We start from the raw sequence: 24,735 nt of genomic DNA, 5'->3' as shown, positions 1-24,735 counted from the left end.
TAATGTTTTGAACAGAAAATACTTTAATAATTTTAGTTTCATAAATTTTATTTATTTTATTAAAGTTTATCCTTTTTATTTTGTTTCTATTTATATATTTAATTAAATTTTATATTATTTTGTTTCAAATAACCTATTTATTTTATTTTATGATAATTCGTTTACAAAACGGACAATCTCTTTCGAAGTATCAGGGTTTCATACGGAAACTCGTGTGTTACAAAGGGAATTCATTTTTTTGAACTTATTTGAAGTCCATAGTTTTTCTGTGTTCAAAATACACCATAAAAAGCCACATCATCAATTTACAACCCTTTCTGACTTCATTTGTTATTTTTCATGCATTTACTGATTATTTTGAGCTATAAGACCATAGAATTGAAAAGCATTTGAAATGAACTCTGAAAAGGTTTGAAGTTGGCATGGTATCATTATTTCACCACATAGCATGTGCAAGAAAGTATAGAGGGTTACGGCAAAAAATGGATGTACTTCGTGTACAAAACGGACAATCTTTTTCGAAGTATCAGAGTTTCATATGGAAACTCGTCTGCTACAAAGGGATTTCACCCACATAGCATGTGCAACATATAGCTCTCCGAAGCATCTAATTAAACCATACATTGAAATTATGTAAAACATTTAAATGCAAAAATAAATGCGATCATAATCGCAACCAAGGTAACAACTGATCCAACTGCATAATGATACCAAGCCTCGGTATGAATGGCATATTTTCTAATCTTTCTAATGTTCAACTGCATTGCATCCATCTTGATCTTGTGATCATCGACGACATCCGCAACATGCAACTCCAATATCATCTTCTCCTCCTCAATTTTTCTTATTTTTTCCTTCAAATAATTGTTTTCTTCTTCAACTAAATTTAACCTGTCGACTATAGGGTCGGTTGGAATTTCCGGTTCAACCACCTCCTAGAAAAATAAAATCTATGTCACGTTGGTCGGCATAATTGTCATAAACAATAAATGAACCAAATAGTTATAAAAATATAATATATACCACATCCGAATCATAGACAGGACGAGGACCGACGGGGGCGGATACCAAAACCATCGCACTATATAATAACAAGAAATAATAAAAGTAAGAAAATTAGACAAGTATCTATGTGAAGTAAGATTTTTTTTTCTTTTAGAAAGAAGATAAGAACAAGAGGCTCACCATGGTGGTGCCGGCGACGAGATCAGCGCGGGCGATCGACGACGGTGAAGATGGGGACAGGACGTGACGGACCGCTAAACCTAGACAAATCTCGGGTAAAATGGAGCTCGGAGGTCGAGTTTCGTGAGGAGAACGATTAACTAGCGTGGCTCAGACATTTCATCGAATATCTCATGTTCATACGAGGTGAGCTAGAGCATCCAAATACCCTCCCGTCGCCGGCCAGAAAAAACAGAGTGCTCTGCCGCGACGATGGGTATATATAGGCAAATTATTTGTCCCGGTTCGTGGCATAAATCGAGACTAAAGCCCCCCTTCTAAACCGGTTCAAGGCACGAATCGGTACCAATGGATGTGGGCCAGGAGCGCGGCCCATTGGTCCCGGTTCGTGCCTAGAACCGGGACAAATGGGTCCAAACGAACCAGGACCAATGCCCACGAGGCCCGGCCGGCCCCCTGGGCTCATGAACCGGGTCTAATGCCCCCATGGGTCCCGGTTCGTGAAGAACCGGGACTAATGGGCTGGCCAGGCCCGAACCAAAGCCCTGTTTTCTACTAGTGCTTGTTAAAGTTGTCTTAGAGCATATAGAGCATATAGATCGGGACTTGCGACGAGGGTGAGGAGCAAGGATGGCAGCCGGCGAGGGCTCGGATGCGAGAAAGATTGAAGTGAAACAGGAGAAGAGGAAAGGATTTGATGAATTTGATGTAATTTTTGATGAAATAAGTCATAAGTATGACGTGATGGACGCGCCTGTATCCGTTTTCTCTACTATTAAAGCAGGATGTGCCGTCGTGGTGGTTCAAACTCCGCGATGGTTCGACCTCGCTAGCAGTTCCACCGCTAACAGTTTTCTCGATTTTTTTCATCCCTTCATAAACCAAACGATTACCCAGAAAAGAAAAAAACCCTCGATCGATCCCACCTCGCAAAGAAAGAAAAAATCGACCCCTCGTTCGCTCCTCCCCCACCCTCCTCGTACTCGTACTCGTGCGAACCCATGACGGCATCCCCCATCCCCGCACTCGCCGACCCCATCCCCGAGGGCGAACCGCTCCTCTCGCGCAGCCCCCCGCCGCCGCACAAGCCCCCGCGCCGCTCGGTGCCGCCGCCACCCCCGCGCCGCCACCGCGCTCTCTCCCTTCCCACCGGCCCTCCTCGCCGCCGCGCCCTCTCCCTCCCTGCCGGCCCTCCGCTTGTGGGACACGCCCCCACGCCGCTCGGCACTGCGCGGAGGAAGGCCCCGCCGGAGATCTCGTCCATGGCGGCGACGAAGGCGTCGAGGTCGGCCAGGAGGGGCTCGGCGAGCATGAGTGCATCGGGGGTGGGGGAGGCGGGGGTGGCGGTGAAGAGGAGCGCGCGGGCGAAGAGCAGGTCGTGCGCGCGGGAGGCGGAGGCGGCGTGCGCGAGGAGGCCCTGGGAGAGGCGCGAGAGGACGGTGTGGGATGAGGGGTCGGAGGGGGCCGGGTCGGCGAGGACGAAGAAGGAGGAGTGGACACCAACTCTGATGACGATTTGATGCGTTTTGATTTGATCCACCTCCGAGCGACGGATCTAACTTCTTGTTTCTGCCGTGCAACCTTAGGTGGTGGTGGTGGTGTCCCCGCCATGGGCAAGCAGAAGGCGGTCATGGCCGGCGACCCCAAGAACACCTACCGCGCCCTGGGGGACGATAAGCCCCCTCCCCCACATCGCCAACGTCGTCCACATCCGCGTGGCCGAAGGGTAAGGAGGAGAAACCTACCCGAGAGGGTGTTCGACGGAATGCCGGACGGGGACGTCGTCACCTGGAACTCCATGGTCGACGGCTACGTGTCCAACGGCCTCGGGGCGCTCGCGCTCGTCTGCTTCAGGGAGATGCGTGAGGCGCTGGAGATGCAGCATGACGGTGTCGGGATCATCGCCGCGCTTGCAGCTTGCTGCTTGGAGTCGGCTCTAATGCAAGGGCGGGAGATCCACGCCTACGTGATCAGGCACGGGATGGAGCATGACGTCAAGGTTGGCACTTCTATCCTTGACATGTACTGCAAGTGTGGCGACATTGCTTCTGCCGAGGGCGTGTTTCCGACGATGCCATCGAGGACCATGGTGACATGGAATTGCATGATAGGTGGGTATGCGCTCAATGAACGACCTGAGGAGGCATTTGACAGCTTCGTGCAAATAAAGGCAGAGGGCCACCAGGTGGAAGTGGTCACTGCTATTAATTTGCTCGCTGCCTGTGCTCAAACTGAGAGCTCACTGTATGGAAGGAGTGTTCATGGTTACATAACTAGAAGACAGTTTCTTCCTCACGTGGTGCTTGAGATTGCTCTTCTCGAGATGTACAACAAAGTTGGAAAGTGAAATCATCGGAGAAGGTATTTGGACAGATGACGACCAAAACTCTGGTATCATGGAACAATATGATCGCTGCCTACATGTACAAGGAGATGTACATGGAAGCGATCACATTGTTCCTCGACTTACTGAATCAGCCGCTTTACCCTGATTATTTCACCATGTCGGCAGTAGTACCGGCGTTTGTTTTGCTGGGGTTGCTAAGACAATGTAGGCAAATGCGCAACTACATTATCAGGCTAGGTTACGGGGAGAGCACTCTCATCATGAACGCAGTTATGCATATGTATGCTAGGTGTGGTCATGTTCTGTCCTCAAGGAAGATATTTGACAAAATGGCAGCTAAGGATGTGATCTCCTTGAACACAATGATAATGGGTTATGCGATTCATGGTCAGGGGAGAAGTGCACTAGAGATGTTCTCCGAGATGAAACGTAATGGTCTGCAACCAAATGAGAGTACCTTTGTCTCCGTGTTCACTGCTTTGCAGTGTCTCAGGCTTGGCGGATGAAGGCTGGACACAGTTCAATTTGATGCAACGTGACTATGGTGTGATCCCACAGATTGAGCACTACGGATGCATGACAGATCTTCTCGGTCGGGCAGGTGATCTTAAAGAGGTTATGAAATTTATTGAAAAAATGCCAATAGATCCAACATTCAGGGTTTGGGGCTCCCTACTGACCGCAAGCAGGAACAACAATGATATAGACATAGCAGAATATGCAGCAGAGAGGATATTCCAACTAGAACACGACCAATTGGAACATGACAACACAAGTTGCTATGTTCTTATTTCTTCCATGTACGCCGATGCTGGGAGATGGAAGGATGTCGAGAGAATAAAATCACTGATGGAAGAGAAGGGGCTCCGAAGGACAGATCCAAGAAGCATAATTGAGCTTCATGGTATCTCCTGCAGATTTGTCAACGGGGACATGACACACCCTGAGAGCAAGATGATACAAGGAGTGTCCAACTTTGTGTCAGGAAAGATTGGAGAAATGAGGGTCCCGACGAATCGATCCGATCCAACCTCTCTGGAGTCGAGGAGAACAACAGAGCCTAACAAGCATAGTGTGAGGCTGGCTGTCGTTTTTGGTCTGATATCAACCGAGGCCAGAACTGCAGCCCGTGCTCCGGCGGGAGCTGCAGCTGGTGGGCGTCTCCGCCCTCCTGATTGCCTGCAAGTACGAGGAGATCTGGGCTCCTGAGGTAGGCTTGATAGCATTGCATCCCTCCGCTTTTCTCCACTGACCAGTGTTCGTTCATTCATTGAATCCATGTTTTGACTGGTGTCTGCGTACGTACTCTTGGAGGTGAATGATTTCATACTGATCTCCAACAATGCCTACATGAGGGAGCAGATTCTAAAGATGGAGAAGGCGATCCTCAACAGGCTCGAGTGGAGCCCGAGGATGCCCATGCTCTACGTCTTCCTCGTGCGCTTCGCCAAGGCCGTGTCTTCCTCCTCAGACCACAAGAGCGACAAGGAGGTAAAAAGAACTTCAGATTTTTACATGTAAATTCTTCAGATGTATTTGCCATTTTGCCAAAGCAGCGAGTCTGTGTGCTGATTGATGTTTCTCCCTCGTCTTCCCCTGGATGTGTGTGCAGATGGAGAACACCGTCTTGTTCTTCGTGGAGCTGGCGCTGCTGCAGTACGGGCTGGTGCAGTCCAAGCCCTCCACGGTCGCCGCCGCTGCTGTCTACGCTGCCAGGCTCACCCTCAAGATGACCCCGCTGTGGACCGACACCCTTAGGCACCACAATGGCTTCACTGAAGCGCAGCTGGTGTAAGCATGCACTGAATCATCTCCATTGTGGCTTGGACCTGTGATTTCATTCAGTTCAGGGGCACCGACAGAGACAACTCTTTTCTGTGATGACTGATTTCAGGGACGCTGCCAAGATCCTGATCGGAGGGCATGGTATTAAGTTGCGGTTCTTTGGCCAGGAGACAAGGCAAACATGTCGCTGGCATGGACGGTAGGCGATTGCGGATTGGTCCGACCAAAGGTAGCCTAACCCCAGCGAGCCTCTTGTTTTGTTCAGGTAAAATTCCTTATTCCCTTTCCTCTTCCGTATCTTTTTCTTTAATTTGTACTGCTTGCTTAATTATTTGTTTGTTTGGTGAGATAGAGGAAATAAGATGAGTATATTTGATCACATAAGAGGAATTATGTGTCATTTCCATGTGGTCTGTTGGTGCAGGTACTTACTTTGCTCCACGTTGCTTATCGTCGTAGCTGCATCCAACATCCATAGTCAAATGCTACCATATGTTAGGAAGTTTATGTTGATATGTGTTTCTGATATATTCGCCGAATGCGGATGTGGGAAAGGTCACACGATTGGGGTCAGCAAAAGGGAGTAGACATATTTATTCATGGCTTTCGGCTCTTATTTTGATCTAGATGGTGACATTGACCAGGGGCGGTAGCTGCTACAAAATAAGGAGGAATTGCTACAGGCATAGGTTTGTAGAGGCTTGGGTCTGCTGGGAGGCGCCATGCGACAATGTAGGTGGGGAAGGTCGGTATCGTGGGCTCGTGGCCCTCGTGGGAGACGGGCTCATCTCCAACATGGTGGCGTTCTGGCGCATGGTGGCTGCGCTGGAGGAGAACGGTGGCGGTGGCGTTCAGATCAACATGTTGATTAGTTTAGACAATTTATTTTTTGCACACGGCTAAGATTTCCGGTAGTACTTAAAGAATCTAAATCCATGTTCATATTATATTGGAGGCAGCAAAATTGGTTTCAACGCTTGTGCTGCTGTACAGTGAAAAAAGAAAGGGATGATCACTACCAGAATAACGCTCGCTGCCGACGGCCTGGTCGGGTACACCGACGTTCGCGACCCCGAAGGTGCTATGCCGAAGGTGGCCGTTGATATACCCCTACGCCGATGCCATATGGCCCTACGTCGAAGCCCTCAATGCCAATAAGCTTCTACGGTTATGGGTTGGTAAGCTTGTGATTCCCCGCAGTTGGTTCTCTCTTATCTTTTAAACCTTAATGGCCTGAACTTCATTCCAATTCATTTTTGTGCTTCTTCTAATTTTGTATGGCCAGCTATGTTTCCCAAGTATGCGCCAACGATAAATTATTCCAGACATTGTTGCACCGTCTTGCATGAGCTTTTGGTGCAACTTACCGTTTTCTGTATCAGGTACACATTTTTTGTTAACTAATATCACATGATTAGAAATTCTTATTATGATGTCTTTGTGAACTTATTTGAAAATGATAAATCAATAAAGCATTTTTGTGTTTACCTTGCTAGAGTTACTTGGCTGCATTTATTTTTTGCTTCGCTCGTGCCATTTTTCATTTTTGTTGTTTATGTTATCAATGAATTTTGTACCACGTGTATTCCTCTTAGCTCTATGGTTAAAAGATTAACTTGGTTTTCCTACAAGTTGGATGAGCAACTATCGAACCATGAATAGAAATATTTACATAAGCTGTTCTAGAAAGGATAAGAAGAGCCTCAAGGATCTAAAAAGTAAAATACTAACCTGCACGCAATCATAAAATGTACGAAACTTTGAGTATTTCTTTTCTGAACTTTGAATGGAAGTTCAACGCTAGAAATAGCACACGGTAATATTTTTTTGCATTGAATCTTACCTTCTTAACATGTCTATATATAAAAAAAAAGACGTGGGTGTGTGAGTGCATCATTTTTCTAGGAAACTACCATGCGACTTGGGTTAGCCTGAACGATATTTCGCGGGCGATTATTATGCTAGACTTTGACAGGAAGAAACAAGTGGTCAGTGTGTGGGTGCATGATTTTCTTTATATGAATGGTTTTGTGTTTCTGACATGAATATGTTGGTTTGCCATGTCAACATGCTTAAACTATATATTTATTTTCATTCCCAGCCTAAACAGATAATGTTTTCCTGTGGTGTAGCTGTGTAGGAAATCACCAGGCTTCCGTCACGATGGTCTTGTGGGATGGCAATCACGATTGTTTTTGGACTGTTATTAGATTCATGAATACTATGAACACTCTGGCTTGACCTCTTTGCCACCATCAGAAGCGCACTTAGTCCAGGACACCTTGTTGCAAAAATGTTAATTATAGGATATAACAAACATCCACTAATGCGAGTTCTTGCTGAGGGGAGATGATACTCTAATTTGCATGTGTATGAATTAACGAAGCTCCTCCTTTGACACGATGGAGAGCTTCCCATGTGCAGAACAATTGTAGAAGCATATTGGGGACCTTTAAAACACAAATGTCTGACTGGTCTTGAGATGCAAGTGTAGATGTGATCTTTAGATGAATCAAGAGTGAATACGGTAGTAGAAGATAATATTCGATGAACCAGTGGGTCGAGTGGGCCTAATGTACATGGTCAAGAATGAATGCAAACATTTGACTTTTGTTTTGACATTTTACTAGCTTCTGGCATATTTATCTTTATCTTTTGGATCCTACAAGTGACATGTATACCATATTCTTTTAGTTTCTATTAGTAGAAAAATATATGTTTCAAACATAACACCTATTCGATTAATGGGTGAATGCTTCATTGATGTTTGATTTGCTAGCACCAAGAAGATTCAGTACCCGATATAAAGATTTTGAAGGCTCATGACTAGAGCAAATACTTATAGGAATGCACAAGATAGTCCAATTTACTATTAATTTGGGTACTAGAAGTATGCGTTAAAGGAACATTTTCTTTGGAGCAAACACGATACATGACACTACGTGAAATAACTTTAATCATCATGATGACACAAGCAACATCTCGATAAAATAGCAGCCAGCATAATCATTAATTCTCGTGGCAACGCACATTCATTTAACTAGTATATTTAAATTGAATATGAAGGGTGTCGATTAGTTCGGGTGTTTGAGACCCGTTTAACGCGCCGGTATGGATCGTTTTATTTTAGGCCACGTTCATCCTCCAGCGTGCGACGAGGTGGGCGACGTGCAGGCTCCTCCGATTATTCTACTGATCTCTCAAATATATATAAGTTTACCGGCAGCATGTACCATTAATTCCACCCATCACCCATCACCCACGATTCCCACATAGGAGTAGTAAAAAGAGAGACGGATCCGACTACTGAGCTAAGCAACACCGGCCGCAACAATGGAGGAGGAGGGTCTGGTGAGCGCAGCGACGGGGGCGCTGCAGCCCGCGCTGGCAAAGCTGGCCGCGCTTCTCGGCGACGAGTACAAGGAGGTGCGCGGCGAGGTCGAGCTCCTCACCCGCGAGCTGGCGGCCATGGACGCCTTCCTCCTCACCAAGTCGGAGGAGGAAGAGGATCACAGCTCGCAGGACAAGGCCTGCATGCACGAGATCCGGGAGCTCTCCTACGACATCGACGACGACCTCGGCGGCTTCATCATGGCTAGCGTCCCCGACAAGTCCGCCGAGCTGGCCGGACTCTTGGACAAGATGCAGGCCATGCTGGGCCGTACCAAGGCTCGTCACCAGATGATCGCCACGGCCGTCGATGATCTCAAGGAGCAGGTCGTCAAGGTCGCCGAGAGGCACAGCCACCACAAGAGGCCCAAGGTTGATGATCGTAGAGCTCTCGCCACCATCGACAACGCGTCGTCCGAGCTCGTCGGCGTTGATGGGCCCAAGGAAGAGCTCATCCAACTACTACTCGGCGGTTCTGATTCAGAGTCAACGCAGCAGCAACCAAACCCAAGCTTGGTGGCCATTGTTGGGTCCGGAGGAATGGGCAAGACAACTCTGGCAAAACAAGTGTATAAAGACCTCAAGCAAAGCCAATTCAATTGTCATGCTGCTTTCTGTTCCGTGCCACGGAGTTCAGACAAGGTCCAGGTTATCAGCGCCATTTACAAGAAACTGAACCGTTCGTATTATCCTTCTCCTGACGAGGATTTACCACAGCTTGTCACCATGATTTCAGACTTCCTCGAAGACAAACAGTATGGCTTCAAAACTTAAACTATCATTCAATATATTTTTTGGATCACTATTCACTAGTACTCCCTTCGTCATGATTTAGAAGACATGGTTAAATTTACGTCCATTTCTATAATAAACAAGATTTAACACGCATTGCATTTACTCCGAACAACTAACTGTTACTTCGTTATACTCATGGGTGCGTAGTATGAATGCTGATTTCAGCCCATATCATAGCCAATCAATAACTACCTAGGTTCAAGATAATTTTTAAGTACGTCTTCTAAACCGTGACGGTAGTACATATAGTATTGGTCCAAGTATTTAGGTGTATGCGTACGTTTTTTACATTTCTCATGTATAAGCGAAATTTTTATAACAATAATTGTTCGTTATCCTAAATTCACAAAACTCTGAAATAAAACTATGCGGTATTATAAATTTTAATTATAATGTTTATGAGCTGAAATCTCCACTTATCTAAAGAAGCCCCAGGGTTACCTATTTCACCACAGAACGTTTTGCTCTTCCCCTCTTCCCATTTGATTGTTTTTCTCCCAATCCTACTTTTTCTCAACAGTTTTCTTGAGAATTCGCCTCAACTCTTTTCCATCCAACTTCTAGTTTGTGGGCATTCATACATATTACTAACAGTCTCAGGTCGATGCCAGTTAGAGGCAGCGTGAATGACAACCATATGCTATATGCAAGCTAACATTTGAAAGAGAGAGATTTCGTTGTTACGTCTTCATTACTGAACAACAGTACTTAGAGCATCTTTAGCAGACCCGGTAAAAGAAGATCCTTAAAAACGCGTATAAGGGAAACTATAAATTGTTTTTACGGCGCGAAATTGCCTCGGACAGAGAGACCCCGTAAATGAAACTATATCCTAGCGTAGCTCATTTTTTTCCCCTTTTTTCCTCCCCTTCCGGCGAGCCGTCTCCGGTCATGGCATGCCTCGCCCTGGCACCCCGGCTTGCCCCGGCGCTGCCCGCCTCGCCCCCGCCTCGTCCCAGTGCCGTCCGTTCCGGGCCACGCATACGGTGGAGGAGCCCTGCGCCGCCCATCCTGACAGCACGCTCCTTGACGCGCCCGCCCGTCCCCGATTTGAGCCCGACACCACGCGCGTTCCCCGACTTGGCCGCGCGAGCACCCCCATCCCTGCCTCGCTCTTCTTTGGTCCACCCTGCCCTGATTCGGGCCGCCGGTGGCGTGCTCCGCCCTGCCCGTGGACGGCCTCGCCTCGTCAGTGGAGGTCGAGCTAGCTGTAATTCGGACAGGCGGCGACATATTCCGGCATGCGGCGGCTTCTTCCGACATGCGTCGACGGATTCCGATGAGCTCCAGGTAGATTCCAGCCAGTTCCGCGGTGGCACGTTAGCTCCGACGAGGTTTGACCAGTTTACTGGTTGAACTGTATAATGCCTCCAAAACTGCACATATAAGGTTTTCGCGGATGGATTTACCAAGCCCCTTAAAAAGTTCACGGGTCAAACAAGTTTTACGGGGCTGATCCGCGCCTTTTTTTCGACCGAAACCGTAAATACGTCATTTTTTTACGGGTTTGACCATTATACGGGGTCTGCTATAGACATGCTCTTATGTGCCAGTTATGCTTAGTTAGATTGTCCCATGTTAACATCACCCATCTTTCCGTAAATAACAAAGGGCAATTTTTAAGATTAGAGGGAACTATAGTTTCCAAACTATTTTAGTTTTTACCAGGCCATAGTAGTGTACAAGTGCAGGATACATTTAATGAACTGTGAACTATCCATTCTAGTGCAAATTCTGTCGAAACTTCCCCTGATCGTGTGACCAAACAAATATATTCTTATGGATATTCGAATTCCTTTACAGCTTCTTTTTTCTCAGTAAGCACAACTTTTATTTATATATATTTGCAGGTACTTTATTGTACTTGATGATATACGGGATGTGGAAATATGGAAGGTTATTGAGTGTTCATTTCCCACAACCAGTTCTGGTAGTAAAATAATTATCACTACCCGCATACATGCCGTCGCTCAATCATGTTGTTCAACTTTCAGAGGACATGTATACAATATAAGGCCTCTTAGTATGGTGCATTCGAGGCAATTATTCTACGCAAGACTATTCAACTCTGAAGAAAAATGTCCATCATACCTTCAAGGGATTTCTGGTCCGATCTTGGATAAATGTGCTGGCTTACCTTTGGCAATCATAGCTATATGTGCTGTGTTGGCTTATAAGGCAAGTGTAAATGGAATATGGGAGCAAGTAAAGGATTCAATTGGTCCGGCACTACAAAACTCTATCGTCGAAGACATGGTAAACATAATATCCCTTAGTTACTTGGATCTTCCTCCTCATCTTAAAACGTGTCTATTGTACCTGAGCATATTTCCAGAGAGGCACAATATTAAGAAGGAGAATCTGATAAGGCGGTGGATTGGCGAGGGATTCATTCAGAAAAGAGTCGGTTATACAATATATGAGTCGGGGGAGATGTGTTTCAATGAGCTCATCAATAGGAGGTTGATCCAGGCTGCAAAGATGGACGAGACATTTGGGGACGAGGTGAAGAGTTATCGTGTTCATGCCACTGTTCATGATTTCATTATATCTAAGGCTGTTGAAGGTAACTTTGTTACTATAGTAGGTGTACATGGTGTCATAAATCCTGATACGAAGGCCAAGATTCGTCGAGTGTCTTTACAGAATGACGGCAAGATTCCGTCGGGTCTTGATGTATCTAGTGCCCGATCACTCCATGTATTTGGTCGTAATGTGAAGATCCCATCTTTGTCAGAGTTTCCACTCTTGCGTGTTCTGGACTTTGAGGATTGCTCACAGTTAGAAGATGATCACCTTGCAGGTATTGGAAATTTGTTCCACCTCAACTACCTAAGGTTCAAACATGCGAATGCTGTCAAGAAGCTTCCAGAGCAGGTGGCAAGGCTGCAACATTTGGAGATTGACGTGAAAGGATATAGCAAACTAATGGAAATCCCTATGACCATCCAAGAACGGTTGGAATGTAATGTAACTCTATATGTCGATGGTTATGAAACAGTACCGGATGAAATTGCGGCCATTGAGGGATTGCGAGTGTTGGAAGGTCTCAATATTTATACTCAGTCAACGGAATTTCTAAAGAGGCTTGGTCAACTCAAAAAACTGAGGAAGCTGGGCATAATATGGAACATGTATGATATGGGTAATTGTGATGTTAATTTCGAGAAAGATGATGAGGAGATCGAGGAGGATGAGGAGGAGTTTCTCTCTTCCATATGTGAGCTCGGCAAAGCAGGCCTTGAGTCTCTGGACATATTTGTAAAGGAAGCAGCGGATAGGTACTTCAAGCGTTCATGGTTTCCCGATCCACAGTGCGGCCTTCGTGAGCTTATCATCGCGGGGGACTACCTCTCGGAGGTTCCGGCATGGGTGGCCTCGCTCGTCAACCTTGAGAAACTATGCATCAGTATGGAAGTGATCAATGCGAGAGACGTGGAGATACTAAGAGGCTTGCCCAGGTTGCGCCATCTTCGCATCAGTGTGGATGATGAAGAAGTATCTGTGCCGCAGGCTGCTGTGGAGAAAGCAATGGAGGAACATCCTAACCGTCCCACCTTGGTTTGGTTTGTGGATTAAATCTGGGGTTTTTGTCTACTTTTCAGGTATCATTTTCTTCATTTACCTGCTAAGAAATTAACAATTATTAATTGTTGTCTTCTTTGTCACAAAAAATGTTTTCTTATTTGTTTGGAATGTAATCCTTCTTCTTCTTTTTTCCTCCGTACAATATCTATCATGTTGCATAATAGATATATATTTTTCTAACATGCTAGCTGTTTTCATACACTTGTAGGTGTTAATAAAAGATCAGAGGAACAAGCGAAACCGAAGTTCGTGCTACATCCTTCAGTCGGTACCATTGCGTTTAAATATTCGTTTACTTTTCACAAACATAAATAAAGGATAGTACAAATTCCATCTTGTATCTTGAAATGTCGCGTCTGCTACTTGGAATAGCATTTTTTAAGATTATATTTATTTGAACCAGCTATACTGTCAAAACTGTCGTTTGGCTATTGGCTCGCCATGTGGCTATAAGCTGTCGGAATGTTTGAAATACCAAAGCTTTGTTGTTTTGTTAATTTAAGTATAAATTCATATGTATTCACATGAATTCACATGTATATTCACACTATTTATTATTTTATATTGATATGTTATTCATTGTTTTATATAATATTTCCTATTTATAATGTTGATAGCTGGTGATGAATGCATGCCTTGTATTTCTTGGGACACGGGTCCGCATTGAAGCAACCACGCCCAACAGGCTGCGTTCCTTTGGGTCGTCTTTCCGACCGGTTAAATCGCGGGTGTCAATATCTACTGATGCATGATCATAGCCCGCGCAAAACCAATACGCGTTAGATCCATTATTATCCAAATATGCACTTGTCACTCTGGTACGTTAATTATATGATTTTCAATCAATGCATCGAACTAATTAGGCCTGACACACCTGACCCGATACACGCTGGTTGTTGTTGGTATGAATTAAAACAAGAAACAGACAAAGGATGGACACATGCCTGCCTTACAGGGAAATCAGCCGAAAATTACTTTGTCCGCTGGGTCTTCATGTGTGGCCAAACCAAATATTTTCACACACACACAAAATTAATCTAATTAAGAATATTGTATTTCTTTATAAAAAAAACCTGTCCTAGTTTGGTGTTGAATTTCTCTACCTCCGATACAATACATAGCATCATCAAAACAGGCAAACTATGAAAACAAAAATAAAATCTGTCTAAAACAGAACAGTGTGTAGTAATCTGTAATGAACTTATATTTCTGTTACTCTAAAAATTCTCAAACATTAGGACGACCTGAGTAATTTGTACAGCAATGCCGGGTAAAAAATTCAACTGAAAAAGGCGATCCAATAAAATTAGAGAAATTCTGCATTGGACGTTAAAATTTCTGTTTTTGCATCGTATCAATTATACTTAGCATACAAGTCATCCCAAAGGTTTTACTTGGCACAAACATCGATTTAAACGTAAAAACACAATCATTACAGAGTCAATAATAATGTCAGCACACCAACACAGAAAGTAAAAAGCAAAAAATTAAGATAATTTATGGGTTGCCTCCTAACAAGGGTTATTGTTCTATGCCCCTAGCTAGGAAAAATGCATATGATCAAGTGTTGTCATCTTTGACATCAAGCTCTTTAATAACCCAACCACGAATTGTGAAAACCATAGGAGACTTGTAAATATGATCTTTTATCAAGTTTACAAAGTTGGGATGCACAATAATCATTTTAAGATCTTCTTCACTTTTTATAGGAGTCGTACTAATGTTCTTAGGAACATACATAAATTTGGGACTTTTACTACGAGAGGTACTAGCATTAATTTTGGAGGGTGTGAGAGCGGAACCTACTTTATAAATAACCTCCTCCATTTTACCAACCCTATTCATAATTTGTTCTACTCTCTCATTAATAATAGTATCCTTCCCCTTCAATATTTTCAAAGTCCTTCCTACCCTTGAACCAAATTGAGTAATATGATTATAAATATATTTTTTCTAAATCCTCGATTTGTTCATTAGTAGTAATTTTCTTTTCAATAGCGTCAAGCCTACGCATAACATCTTCCAAGGTTAAAATAGTTCCATTAACAATGGTGGGGGTGATCCCACAAGACTTTCAATAGAATTATAGGCATCCAAAATGTGATAAATTAAGAAATTACGACCGGTGATGGTGTCAAGGACAAACCTATACCAAGTTGTCACACCCGCATAAAAATTGCAAAGTAAGGTAGTAGTGGATTGCTTACGAGTTGATTTATTTTGAGCATTGCAAATCCTATAGCAAGCATCTTTCAAATTTTCTCTTGCCCTTTGTTTGAAATTGAACACTTCATTTTTTCGAAGTGAGCAAGAGAGAGGAGGAACTAGCCATAGTAACGAGCAAAGATAAATATTTTTTTGATTTTTTAAGAAAGTAAGATATAACAACAAATAAAAAGAAGAACAAGTGAATGATCTATCCCTGTTCATGTTCAGGTACAAAACGTCTAATAACACCATCTACTCCTTCCTTATAAAGGTGAGGATCATCCCAGAAGTAATGTCTCAAATCAAAGAAGAATTTCTTCTTTTGCTGGTATGTGAAACTAGGTGGTATATATTTGGCAACGATATAATTTGCATAATCAGCATACCACGGTGCACTACGTGAAGTATTGAAGACATTCAATTGCTCATCAGGGAAGCTATCATCAATAGGTTGTGGGTCATCCAGAACATTCTCCAACCTAGACAAGTTATCTGCTACTGGGTTCTCAGCACCCTTCCTATCGACAACATGCAAATCAAATTCTTGTAGCAAGAGAACCCATCTGATAAGTCTAGGTTTAGCGTCTTTCTTTTCCATGATGTACTTAATAGCAGCGTGATCAGTGTGAATAGTGACTTTAGAATCAACTATGTAAGATCTAAACTTTTCACATGCAAACACGACTGCTAAAAATTCCTTTTCAGTGGTAGCATAGTTTCTTTGGGCACTGTCTAGGGTTTTACTAGCATAGTGAATAACATTCAACTTCTTATCAACTCTTTGTCCTAGGACAACACCAACAGCATAATCACTAGCATCACACATGATTTCAAAAGGTAAGTTCTAATCAGGTGGTTGAACAATAGGTGCAGTTATCAAGGCCTTCTTAAGTATTTCGAAGGCTTCCTCACAATCATCGTCAAAAACAAAAGGAATATCCTTTTGCAAGAGATTGGTAAGAAGCCTAGAAATCTTAGAGAAGTCTTTAATGAACCTTCTATAGAAACCAACATGACCAAGGAAACTTCTTATACCTTTGATATCTGTGGGGCATGGCATTTTCTCGATTGCATCAACCTTAGCCTTATCGACTTCAATACCTCTTTCAGAAATTTTATGTCCTAAGACGATGCCTTCATTAACCATAAAGTGGCACTTCTCCCAATTCAAGACAAGATTGGTATCTTTACATCTCTGCAAGACTCGATCAAGGTTGCGGAGGCAATCATCAAAAGAAGACCCGTAAATGGAGAAGTCATCCATGAAAACCTCAACAATCTTTTCACAAATGTCACAGAATATAGCTATCATACATCTTTGAAAGGTGGCAGTTGCATTACATAAGCCAAAAGGCATACGTTTGTAAGCAAAGGTACCGAAAGGGAAGGTGAAAGTGGTTTTCTCCTGATCAGATTGTGCAACAGGTATTTGGGAGAAACCAGAATAACCGTCTAGAAAGCAGAAGTGTGTGTGTTTAGACAGTCTTTCTAGCATTTGGTCAATAAAAGGCAAAGGGTAATGATCTTTCCTAGTGGCCTTATTCAATTTCCTAAAATCGATCACCATCCTATAGCTAGTAATAATCCTCTGTGGGATGAATTCATCCTTATCATTAGGGACAACGGTAATGCCTCCCTTCTTAGGGACGCAATGCACCAGACTCACCCAATCACTACTAGTGGAAAACGGGGCCTTTGGCCGGGACCCTTTAGTCCCGGCCTGCCTCTGGGCCGGGACTAAAGGCCCGGCCACGTCACCCCAATTCTCATATCCTCCCTCGAGGCTCTAGTCCCGGCCCGTAAGGAGCCTTTAGTCCCGGTTCGTGTCCCAAACCGGGACTAAAGGGCTACGCGGTGTGTAGCCCACATGTGCGCCACCTTTAGTCTCGGTTTGTGTCTCAAGCCGGGACTAAAGTCCTCTGCCTATATATAGCACAGCCCCCCTCTCCCCTCTTCGTTGCATTTTTATTGGATGGAGGATTGTGGGTGGGTGCTTGCTCTCCACTTTTTTTGATGCACTAGAGGTGTTTGTTGAAATGTGTGTTAGAGCGATGCCGCTTCAGTGCACCGAACACAACTACGATATGAGATGCCTGAGCCACGCTTAAACCTCTTCCTCTTTATTTCTACTTATTCTAAAAGGTTAGCAACTATATTTCCTCGTTTAGACCGTGCGGTACTAATTTTTAGGATCGTGATTGTATTTGATATACTGTCGTATAACGCAGATGAGCCATCCATGGATGTACGGTGATCGACGCACAGCCACTTACAGAGAAGGCGTGCATTCTTTTCGAGATGCAGCCGATACGAACAAGCATGGTGGTGGCTATATGTTTTGTCCATGTGTTGAATGTCGGAATGAGAAGGATTACACTTCCTCAAGAGTCATTCAGAGCCACCTTCTTCGGTCCGGTTTTATGTCGGGCTATAATGTTTGGACCAAGCACGGAGAAATAGGGGTTATGATGGAAGACGACGATGAAGAAGAAGAGAACGATGATGACAACTACCGATCTATGTTCCCTGAGTATGCTGATACCGCAATGGAAGACAATGAAGAAGAAGATCAGGATGAAGAACGGGAACCAGATGAGCCCGCTGATGATCTTGGCCGGGTCATTTCTGATGCACGACGAGGTTGCGACACAGAAAAGGAGAGGTTGCAGTTCGAGCAGATGTTACAGGACCACAACAAATGTTGTACCCAACTTGTGAAGATGGCCAGAAGAAGCTGGGTAGCACACTGGAATTGCTGAAGTGGAAGGCAGAGACCGGTGTGACTGACTCGTCATTCGAAAAGTTGCTGGTACTGATGAAGAAGATGCTTCCAAGAAAGAACGAATTGCCCGCGAGCACGTACGAAGCAAAGAAGCTTGTCTGCCCTCTAGGATTAGACGTGCAGAAGATACATGCATGCCCTAATGACTGCATCCTCTACCGCGGTGAGAAGTACGAGAATATGGATAAATGCCCGGTATGCACTACATTGCGGTATAAGATCAGAAAAGATGACCCTGGTGATATTGAGGGCGAGCCACCCAGGAAGAGGGTTCCTGCCAAGGTGTGACATCCTCGACTTTTGCAAAAGTAATTATTGTAATTAAGCTACAGTGATCAACCGCTAATGATGCCACGTCATCAAATTTCCATCTCACACCCGCGTTGATTCGAGTCTGTCCGGATCCAAAATTTGAAAGCAAAAGAAAAGTACTTTATGAGTTCATTACAAATATTAAAAGAATATGTATATGAAAGAGAGAACTAAAATTATGTATAATAAATTGTAAAATAAAGTATAAAAAAAGTATAGTAAAATAAATAATGAAAGAAACAAAAAAAACAAAAAAAAGCAACCCCCACCCCCCTGGCCGAGCTGGGCCAAGAGGCCCAACTGGCCAGCCCACTCCAAACCCTAGCGCCTCTCCTCTTGGCGAGGGATCCCCTCTCGGTCCCCCCACTCCCATCTCCCGTAACTCCCTCCCTCTCCCGTGACTCCCTCCCCCACGCCAGATCTCCTCCCTTCCCCACGAGTCCTCTCTCCTCCCGTCGGCTCCCTGCTCCTCCAACCGCCGGCGGCCTCCCCCCCGTCGGCCCCTCTACTCCCGGCCGGCGCACCACTCCCCTACCCCCTCCACCCTCTCGGCCCCAAGCCCCGGCCCCCGTCGGCCCCTCTAATCCCGGCCGGCGAGCCCCTCGGCCTCCTCCTTCCCGCCGGCGAGCCGCCCCCCCTCGGCCTCCACCCCGCCGGCAGGGGCCCCGGCCTCCTCGAGGTCCCTCTTGCCGGCCTCACCCACTCCGGCCGGCTCCATCTCCGGGGGCCCCTCCTCACCGGGGCCCCTCTCGGCGAACCTCCGGCCGGCTCCTCCTCGTCGGCACGACCTCTCCGGTGACCGGCATCATCGTCACCGTCACCGCCTCGTCCGCCTCCACGCCGTCTCCTCCGCCCCTTCCCGCGAACTCCGGCTTCACCGGCCCCTCCCGTCAACGTCGGTGAGCCCCTCCTCGGGCTCCTCCCACCGTCGCGTTCCCCTCACCGCCCCGATTCCGTTCCGGCAAACGGGACCCCGATCCGTCGACGGTAGACTCCGGTAGGAGGGATTGAAGTTTATGTTCTTCTATGTTGAGTTGGAGCACACAGAGTTCTCTGTCTCTCTGTTAACAGAGAGGGAGATGAGAGTTTTGAGAGAAGATAAAAAAACAAATGTTGTATTCCGTATGTATGTATGTATTTGATACCCGTATTTATGTATGTATTTGCGTATATAGGCATGTGGAGAAATACGACATTTGTATGGTGATGTATTTGTGATTAATAAAATGAGTAAATAGCCTTAGGCCACTTACCGGTGGGGCCAATGCACCCGCTGTCTATGACAGCGAGGCCCCACGCGATAATTAAAAATAATAAAAAATAATGTTTATATTAAATAAATAAATAGATATATTAGTTAAATTAATTAATTAGAATAATTAGAATATGACACGTGGGTCCCTCATTAAATTAATCTGATAAATCAATATTTAATCGATATTAAAACTTGTGCCTATGACGTTCGGGACCCGCTGGTCAGTTGACCAGTCAACTACTGATGTCAGCCTGACATCGCGATGATGTCATAATAGGATTTTATTAAAATAATTAAATCTGTTTTTAATTCCTAATTATTAAATAAAACTTTGAAAATTAATATTAAATAATCCGTAAGTCAGATCAAAATATTTTCAACATGAAAGTTGATCAGCAAAGCGAGACGAACCCGGATACATGGTCCATTCGTCTGTCACGCGTCCCTAGCATAGCAAATATGGAACTTTTCCATCGTTTCCAGTATAACCGGTAGTAGCCCGAGACCCCGGAAAATATCGTCAGATATTCTTACGACCCGTCTATGACGGATGTTGCTGCGTTAGTTCATGTCTAGCCTGCATTTTGCCATGTCATGCTTTGTGTTGCATCGGTACTATTATTTATTGTTTCTTATCCCTCTTCTTACCGGTAGACCCCGAGACTGACGCTGCTACCGGGTACATCTACGACCCTGCCGATCAGTCCTTTGCCGCAGAGCAGCAAGGCAAGCAACCCCCCCCCCTTGATCATTCCTATATCGCCTATGTCTTTCTTCCTACTGCTTGCATTAGTATTTTGCTACTGTTGTAGTTAGCTCCTATATCTGATGCATAGCCTATTTTTGATGAACTGCTACTTTCAGTCTTGTAACTTTAATATGCTTAGTATAGGTGGAGCAGTCATCCCCTCTGACCCCGTAGTTCAGTTGCCCCGCTTGTTTTTCAATCTCGATCTCTGATCGACGAGCCAGACCCGACACAACACATACAACCCCTTCGTTGTACGAGCTACAGAGATACTATCGGGTACCGGGGGTGACACCTCGCTAAGTACTCCTGATGATATCTCTGTAGTATAGCTAGTCGGTCGTGGTTATCGAGGGTGATTCCTCTTTCACCATTCCCGATGACGTCTCTGTCGTGCCACCCCACGAGTGTGGGACCCCCGAGGGTGATTCCTTTAAGCCCACCTTGACGGGTACATCGTCCGGAATCCAACGAGGGTGATACCTCGGATTCCCCCGATGCTACAACCACACAGTTACTCGACCATGTTACTGGGATAAATGGTGATTAGTTGTAAGACGGGTGGATTCCCGTGAGACTGTGATGCTGGCTTAATTAAAATGCTAATGGATTTGGGTATTTGATCTGGGTTGGTCGGAGACCTTTTCGCACTAACCGGCTACGCGGGAAGAATTATGGGTACTCGGCGTCGCGGTATCAGCCGAAGCTTTTCAGATGCCAGCAATGTAGCGGCGCGCGCCCGAGTGGTCCCGAGATGCATCGCGCTTGTGATTAAGGGATGCTAGGACTGATGTCGGCTGCCCACGCCACGTGCAGGAGCGTGAAGGGGAACTGGGCCCACGAACCCTTTGTGCTTAGGAGTTAGACCGGCGGGCTGGCCTCTCTGATTAGTCTTAGGTGGGGCTGCGACGTGTCGATATTCCGAGGCCGGGCAAGACCCAGAAAAGTATGTCCGGCCAGAGTGTTATCGAGCGTGACGGGACATGTGGTGCACCCCTGCAGGGATGAAATTTAACTATTCGGATAGCCGTGTCCACGGTTACAGGACGACTTGGAGTTGTGCCCCGATCTTTTACAACTACAATTGTTACTTAACTGGAATTTGTTTGCCTCAGGATTGCTTCCTCGCAGGGAGTCGAGGGAGGATCTTTAGGTGTGACCTCACTTTAATATTGCTGCAACAATATGACTATTAATGTGTTACCCCTGTTCTACTCTCGTCTATTGCTGCAAGACCCTGAAGATGCTAGTCTTCGATAGGACTAGGCCTTTCTCTCTCTATTCTCGCATTGCTGCAGTCAGTCCACATATACACCCCCCCTTCTTTGATACTGATGCATAATTAGAATAGTTCTGATGTAAGACTTGCGAGTACTTTGGATGAGTACTCACCGCTGCTTTGCTTCCCCCTTGTCCCCTTGATCCGTTTGCTGCGACCAGATGATGGAGCCCAGGAGATGGAGGTCCCCGCCGCCGACGACTGCTACCCCGACGGTGCCTACTACTACGTGGAGGCCGCTGATGATCAGGAGTAGTTAGGAGGTTCCCAGGCAGGAGGCCTCGCCTCGTTCGATCGTTGTATCTTTTGTGCTAGCCTTCTCTAAGGTACCCCATGTTTTATGTCTGTACTCAGATATTTGTTGCTTCCGCTGACTCGTGTGTTTATCGAGCTTTCGTATTCTAGCCCTCGATGCCCCTGGCTTGTAATATGAAGCTTATGTTATTTTATTTGTGTCTAGAGTTGTGTTGTGATATCTTCCCGTGAGTCCTTGGGTTTGGTCGTACGCATTTGCGTGTATGTTTAGCGTACGATTAAATCGAGGGCGTCACAAGTTGGTATCAGAGCCAACTGCCTGTAGGTAGCCCCCATTCCAACTCCTTGGCCGAAGTTGAGTCTAGTGTTTGAAAAACTTTACTAACACTGATGTTGTGGCTTACGGGCCCACATCTCAATTGGGTGGTATTAGTATCTTTTACTCCTTTCCTATACTCTGGGCTCTACTTTCTCTTCTCTTTCGGGTCAAAGATTTTACTAACTCTAACATTAGGTTCTCGAATCACATCGATCCGGAGCGCTGGACTATCTACTCTTTTTCTCCTGAATATGTATTACACACACTGTCATTGACATCCGTCAATCTTATTTTCAGATGCGTCCCGCAAGACAGCACGTGCGCCTGACACAGGCCACTGAGACGACTGGGTTCCCGGCCATTTTGGTCGATCTCCTTACCAGGCTGGGATATCGCTGGTACCCCGAGTACACTGTGTTCGAGGATTTCCGCGAGTATAACCAGTACCAGTACCAGGCTGAGGTTCGCATCTTCGACCAGAGGGGCGGCGAGACCCTCGAGCGCCACGTGTTCTGTGGTATTGGAGTGTCGGTCGAGATGGCCGTCCATGATGCGGCCTACATCGCCATCACCCGTCTCCGTGGAGCGTACCCTCACCTGGAGGAGAGCCCTTTCAGATACATCCCGCATGCTCCTGCTGGGGATGAGACTGGGTCTGATCTCACTGCCTACGCTTCTGACGTTCGGGAGCGCAGCGACCGTTCCTACGTCGTTGTCTGCGCCCCCTACGTGACGCGTCGCTATGACGCGCAGATTTTGGTGCAGTACACTGAGGCAATGGATCGTGCTTTCCGAGCTCTGACTGTGGAGTTGTATGCTACGCGCGCTCGTCTTTACGACGCGTTGACAGAGCTGCAGCCATCACACTGTCCGAGGGTTCCACCTATGTGCATCCGCGAGCCGAGCAGGACAGAGCTACCATCAGCTGTCGAGTGGACTGATGTTGGGGGTAGAACCCCTGCACTTGGACCTCAGCTGCTCGACTGGATGCGGTACCCTCACCAGAGTCACAACGGGACACAGGGTCCTGTCCCTACCTTCTATCACCGCCAGCTACCAGGATTCGATCGTCCTCTCCGACGTTGATGTAGCCTTATCGCTACATCTCGTTGTGGTACTCTTCCACCGCGTGCCTGCGCGCCGCCTAGTGAGTCCAGGGTATCGTCTAATGCGTCCGGGCTATCGCCAAATTTTGAATTTGTAATCGTTAGTCTGTAATCGAACTTATGTATGGGTCTGTATGTCGAACTCAACTACTATGGACTATCTATCGCATTTCCTTTTCATAATGCTTAATTACTTCATGAATGCGTGCGATGCCTTTCAATTACTTTAATGCTAAACTATCCCTGCTAAATATTTAACAGGATGGTTAGACCAGCTAGCCGCCCGCGTGGCCCTGCCAACGATGCACCACCCCCGCCTCCCAAGTATATGGCGGGGATGATCCAACAGTTTGAGCTGAACCGCCAGTTTATGCAAGGGCTCATGGATCAGTTCCAAAGGCCGAACATGAACCAACCACAAGGCGTGACACTGCAAGACTTCTGCCGTCTCAACCCTGCGATCTACCACAGCTCAACTCAGCCTCTTGATGCTGATGACTGGCTCCGTGACATTTCTTATGAGCTGGAGTCTGCCAATGTGCCCATGGCGAGCTATGTCAACTTTGCCGCCTACTTTCTGAAGGGTCCCGCTGCTCAATGGTGGGACAGTCACATGCGCTCTCAGCCCGATGGGATTATCATCACTTGGGCAGAGTTCAAGGATGCTTTCCGTGCTCGATACATTCCCCAGGGAATCATGGACCGGAAGAAGCGTGAGTTCCGCAACTTGGTCCAGGGCAATAAGACTGTGGATGCTTATCAGTGGGAATTTCTGGAATTATCTCGCTATGCTGAAGAAGACATCGCGACTGATGCACGCAGGCAGGAGAAGTTCCGTGAAGGCCTCCACCCTGATATCAAGCTGACACTCCTCGTTCAGGACTATGCTGATTTCGCCACCCTGGTGAACAAGGCTATTCAGGTTGAGACTGGTCTGCAGGAATACAAAGATAGCAGCAAGCGCAACCGTGACATGGGCTCATCTTCGGGCTCATCTGCACAGAAGCGGAAGATCTGGATTCCCAACAACATGTACCATGCACCTGCTCTTACTCCGAGGCCGTCCTATGCTGCACCTCGCGTGCCTCCTCCACCACCTAGGCAGCCGAGGCTTCCAGCTCCACCGCCTCGAGTTCCTCCTTCCCGTCCTGAGGACGGGCTGTGCTTCAAGTGTGGCCGTCCAGGTCACCATGCTAGAGACTGCAGGCAGAATCCGAATCAGCTGACACTTCCCGCAACTGGCAGTGGCAACAACCAGAACCGCAACTTCAACACTAAGCCTGCTTATGTTCGTGGTCAGGTCAACAACATTGATATGGGTCAAGCTCAAGACCAGCCTGCTACCGTGATGGGTACACTTCTCGTTAACTCAGTACCTGCT

General features: G+C 46.1%; 2 protein-coding genes and 1 pseudogene across 2 annotated transcripts; all 3 read left to right on the top strand.

Moving 5' to 3' along the window:
- The first annotated feature begins 2,794 nt into the window (after nucleotides 1-2,794).
- On the top strand, nucleotides 2,795-4,648 carry LOC123396181 (annotated as a pseudogene).
- A 1-nt stretch (nucleotide 4,649) lies between these two features.
- Nucleotides 4,650-5,520, top strand: LOC123396180 (cyclin-B1-1-like; the record flags this gene model as incomplete). The annotated part of the gene is made up of 4 exons (XM_045091218.1): nucleotides 4,650-4,742; nucleotides 4,847-5,023; nucleotides 5,145-5,323; nucleotides 5,427-5,520. Coding segments are annotated over 4 exons (543 nt in total), but the record flags the coding sequence as incomplete, so codon positions are not given.
- A 3,049-nt stretch (nucleotides 5,521-8,569) lies between these two features.
- On the top strand, nucleotides 8,570-13,665 carry LOC123399109 (disease resistance protein Pik-2-like). The gene is made up of 3 exons (XM_045093531.1): nucleotides 8,570-9,462; nucleotides 11,353-13,107; nucleotides 13,299-13,665. Exons 1-2 carry the CDS (start codon nucleotides 8,651-8,653, stop codon nucleotides 13,079-13,081), a joined length of 2,541 nt encoding a protein of 846 aa, XP_044949466.1. The 5' UTR covers nucleotides 8,570-8,650; the 3' UTR covers nucleotides 13,082-13,107; nucleotides 13,299-13,665.
- Nucleotides 13,666-24,735: the final 11,070 nt, after the last annotated feature.

The sequence above is a fragment of the Hordeum vulgare genome, chromosome 5H (genome assembly GCF_904849725.1).
Source record: "Hordeum vulgare subsp. vulgare chromosome 5H, MorexV3_pseudomolecules_assembly, whole genome shotgun sequence".
NCBI classification, from domain to species: domain Eukaryota; kingdom Viridiplantae; phylum Streptophyta; class Magnoliopsida; order Poales; family Poaceae; genus Hordeum; species Hordeum vulgare.
The sequence above is the reverse complement of the archived record's forward strand: the minus strand, read 5'-3'. Positions and strand labels throughout refer to the sequence as shown.

Bases quoted from the DNA above. Each gene is read 5' to 3' on its own strand.
- LOC123399109 (XM_045093531.1), top strand. From the start codon at position 8,651: ATGGAGGAGGAGGGTCTGGTGAGCGCAGCGACGGGGGCGCTGCAGCCC. The intron at 9,463-11,352 runs GTATGGCTTCAA...ATATATTTGCAG, and splicing joins GACTTCCTCGAAGACAAACA to GTACTTTATTGTACTTGATG.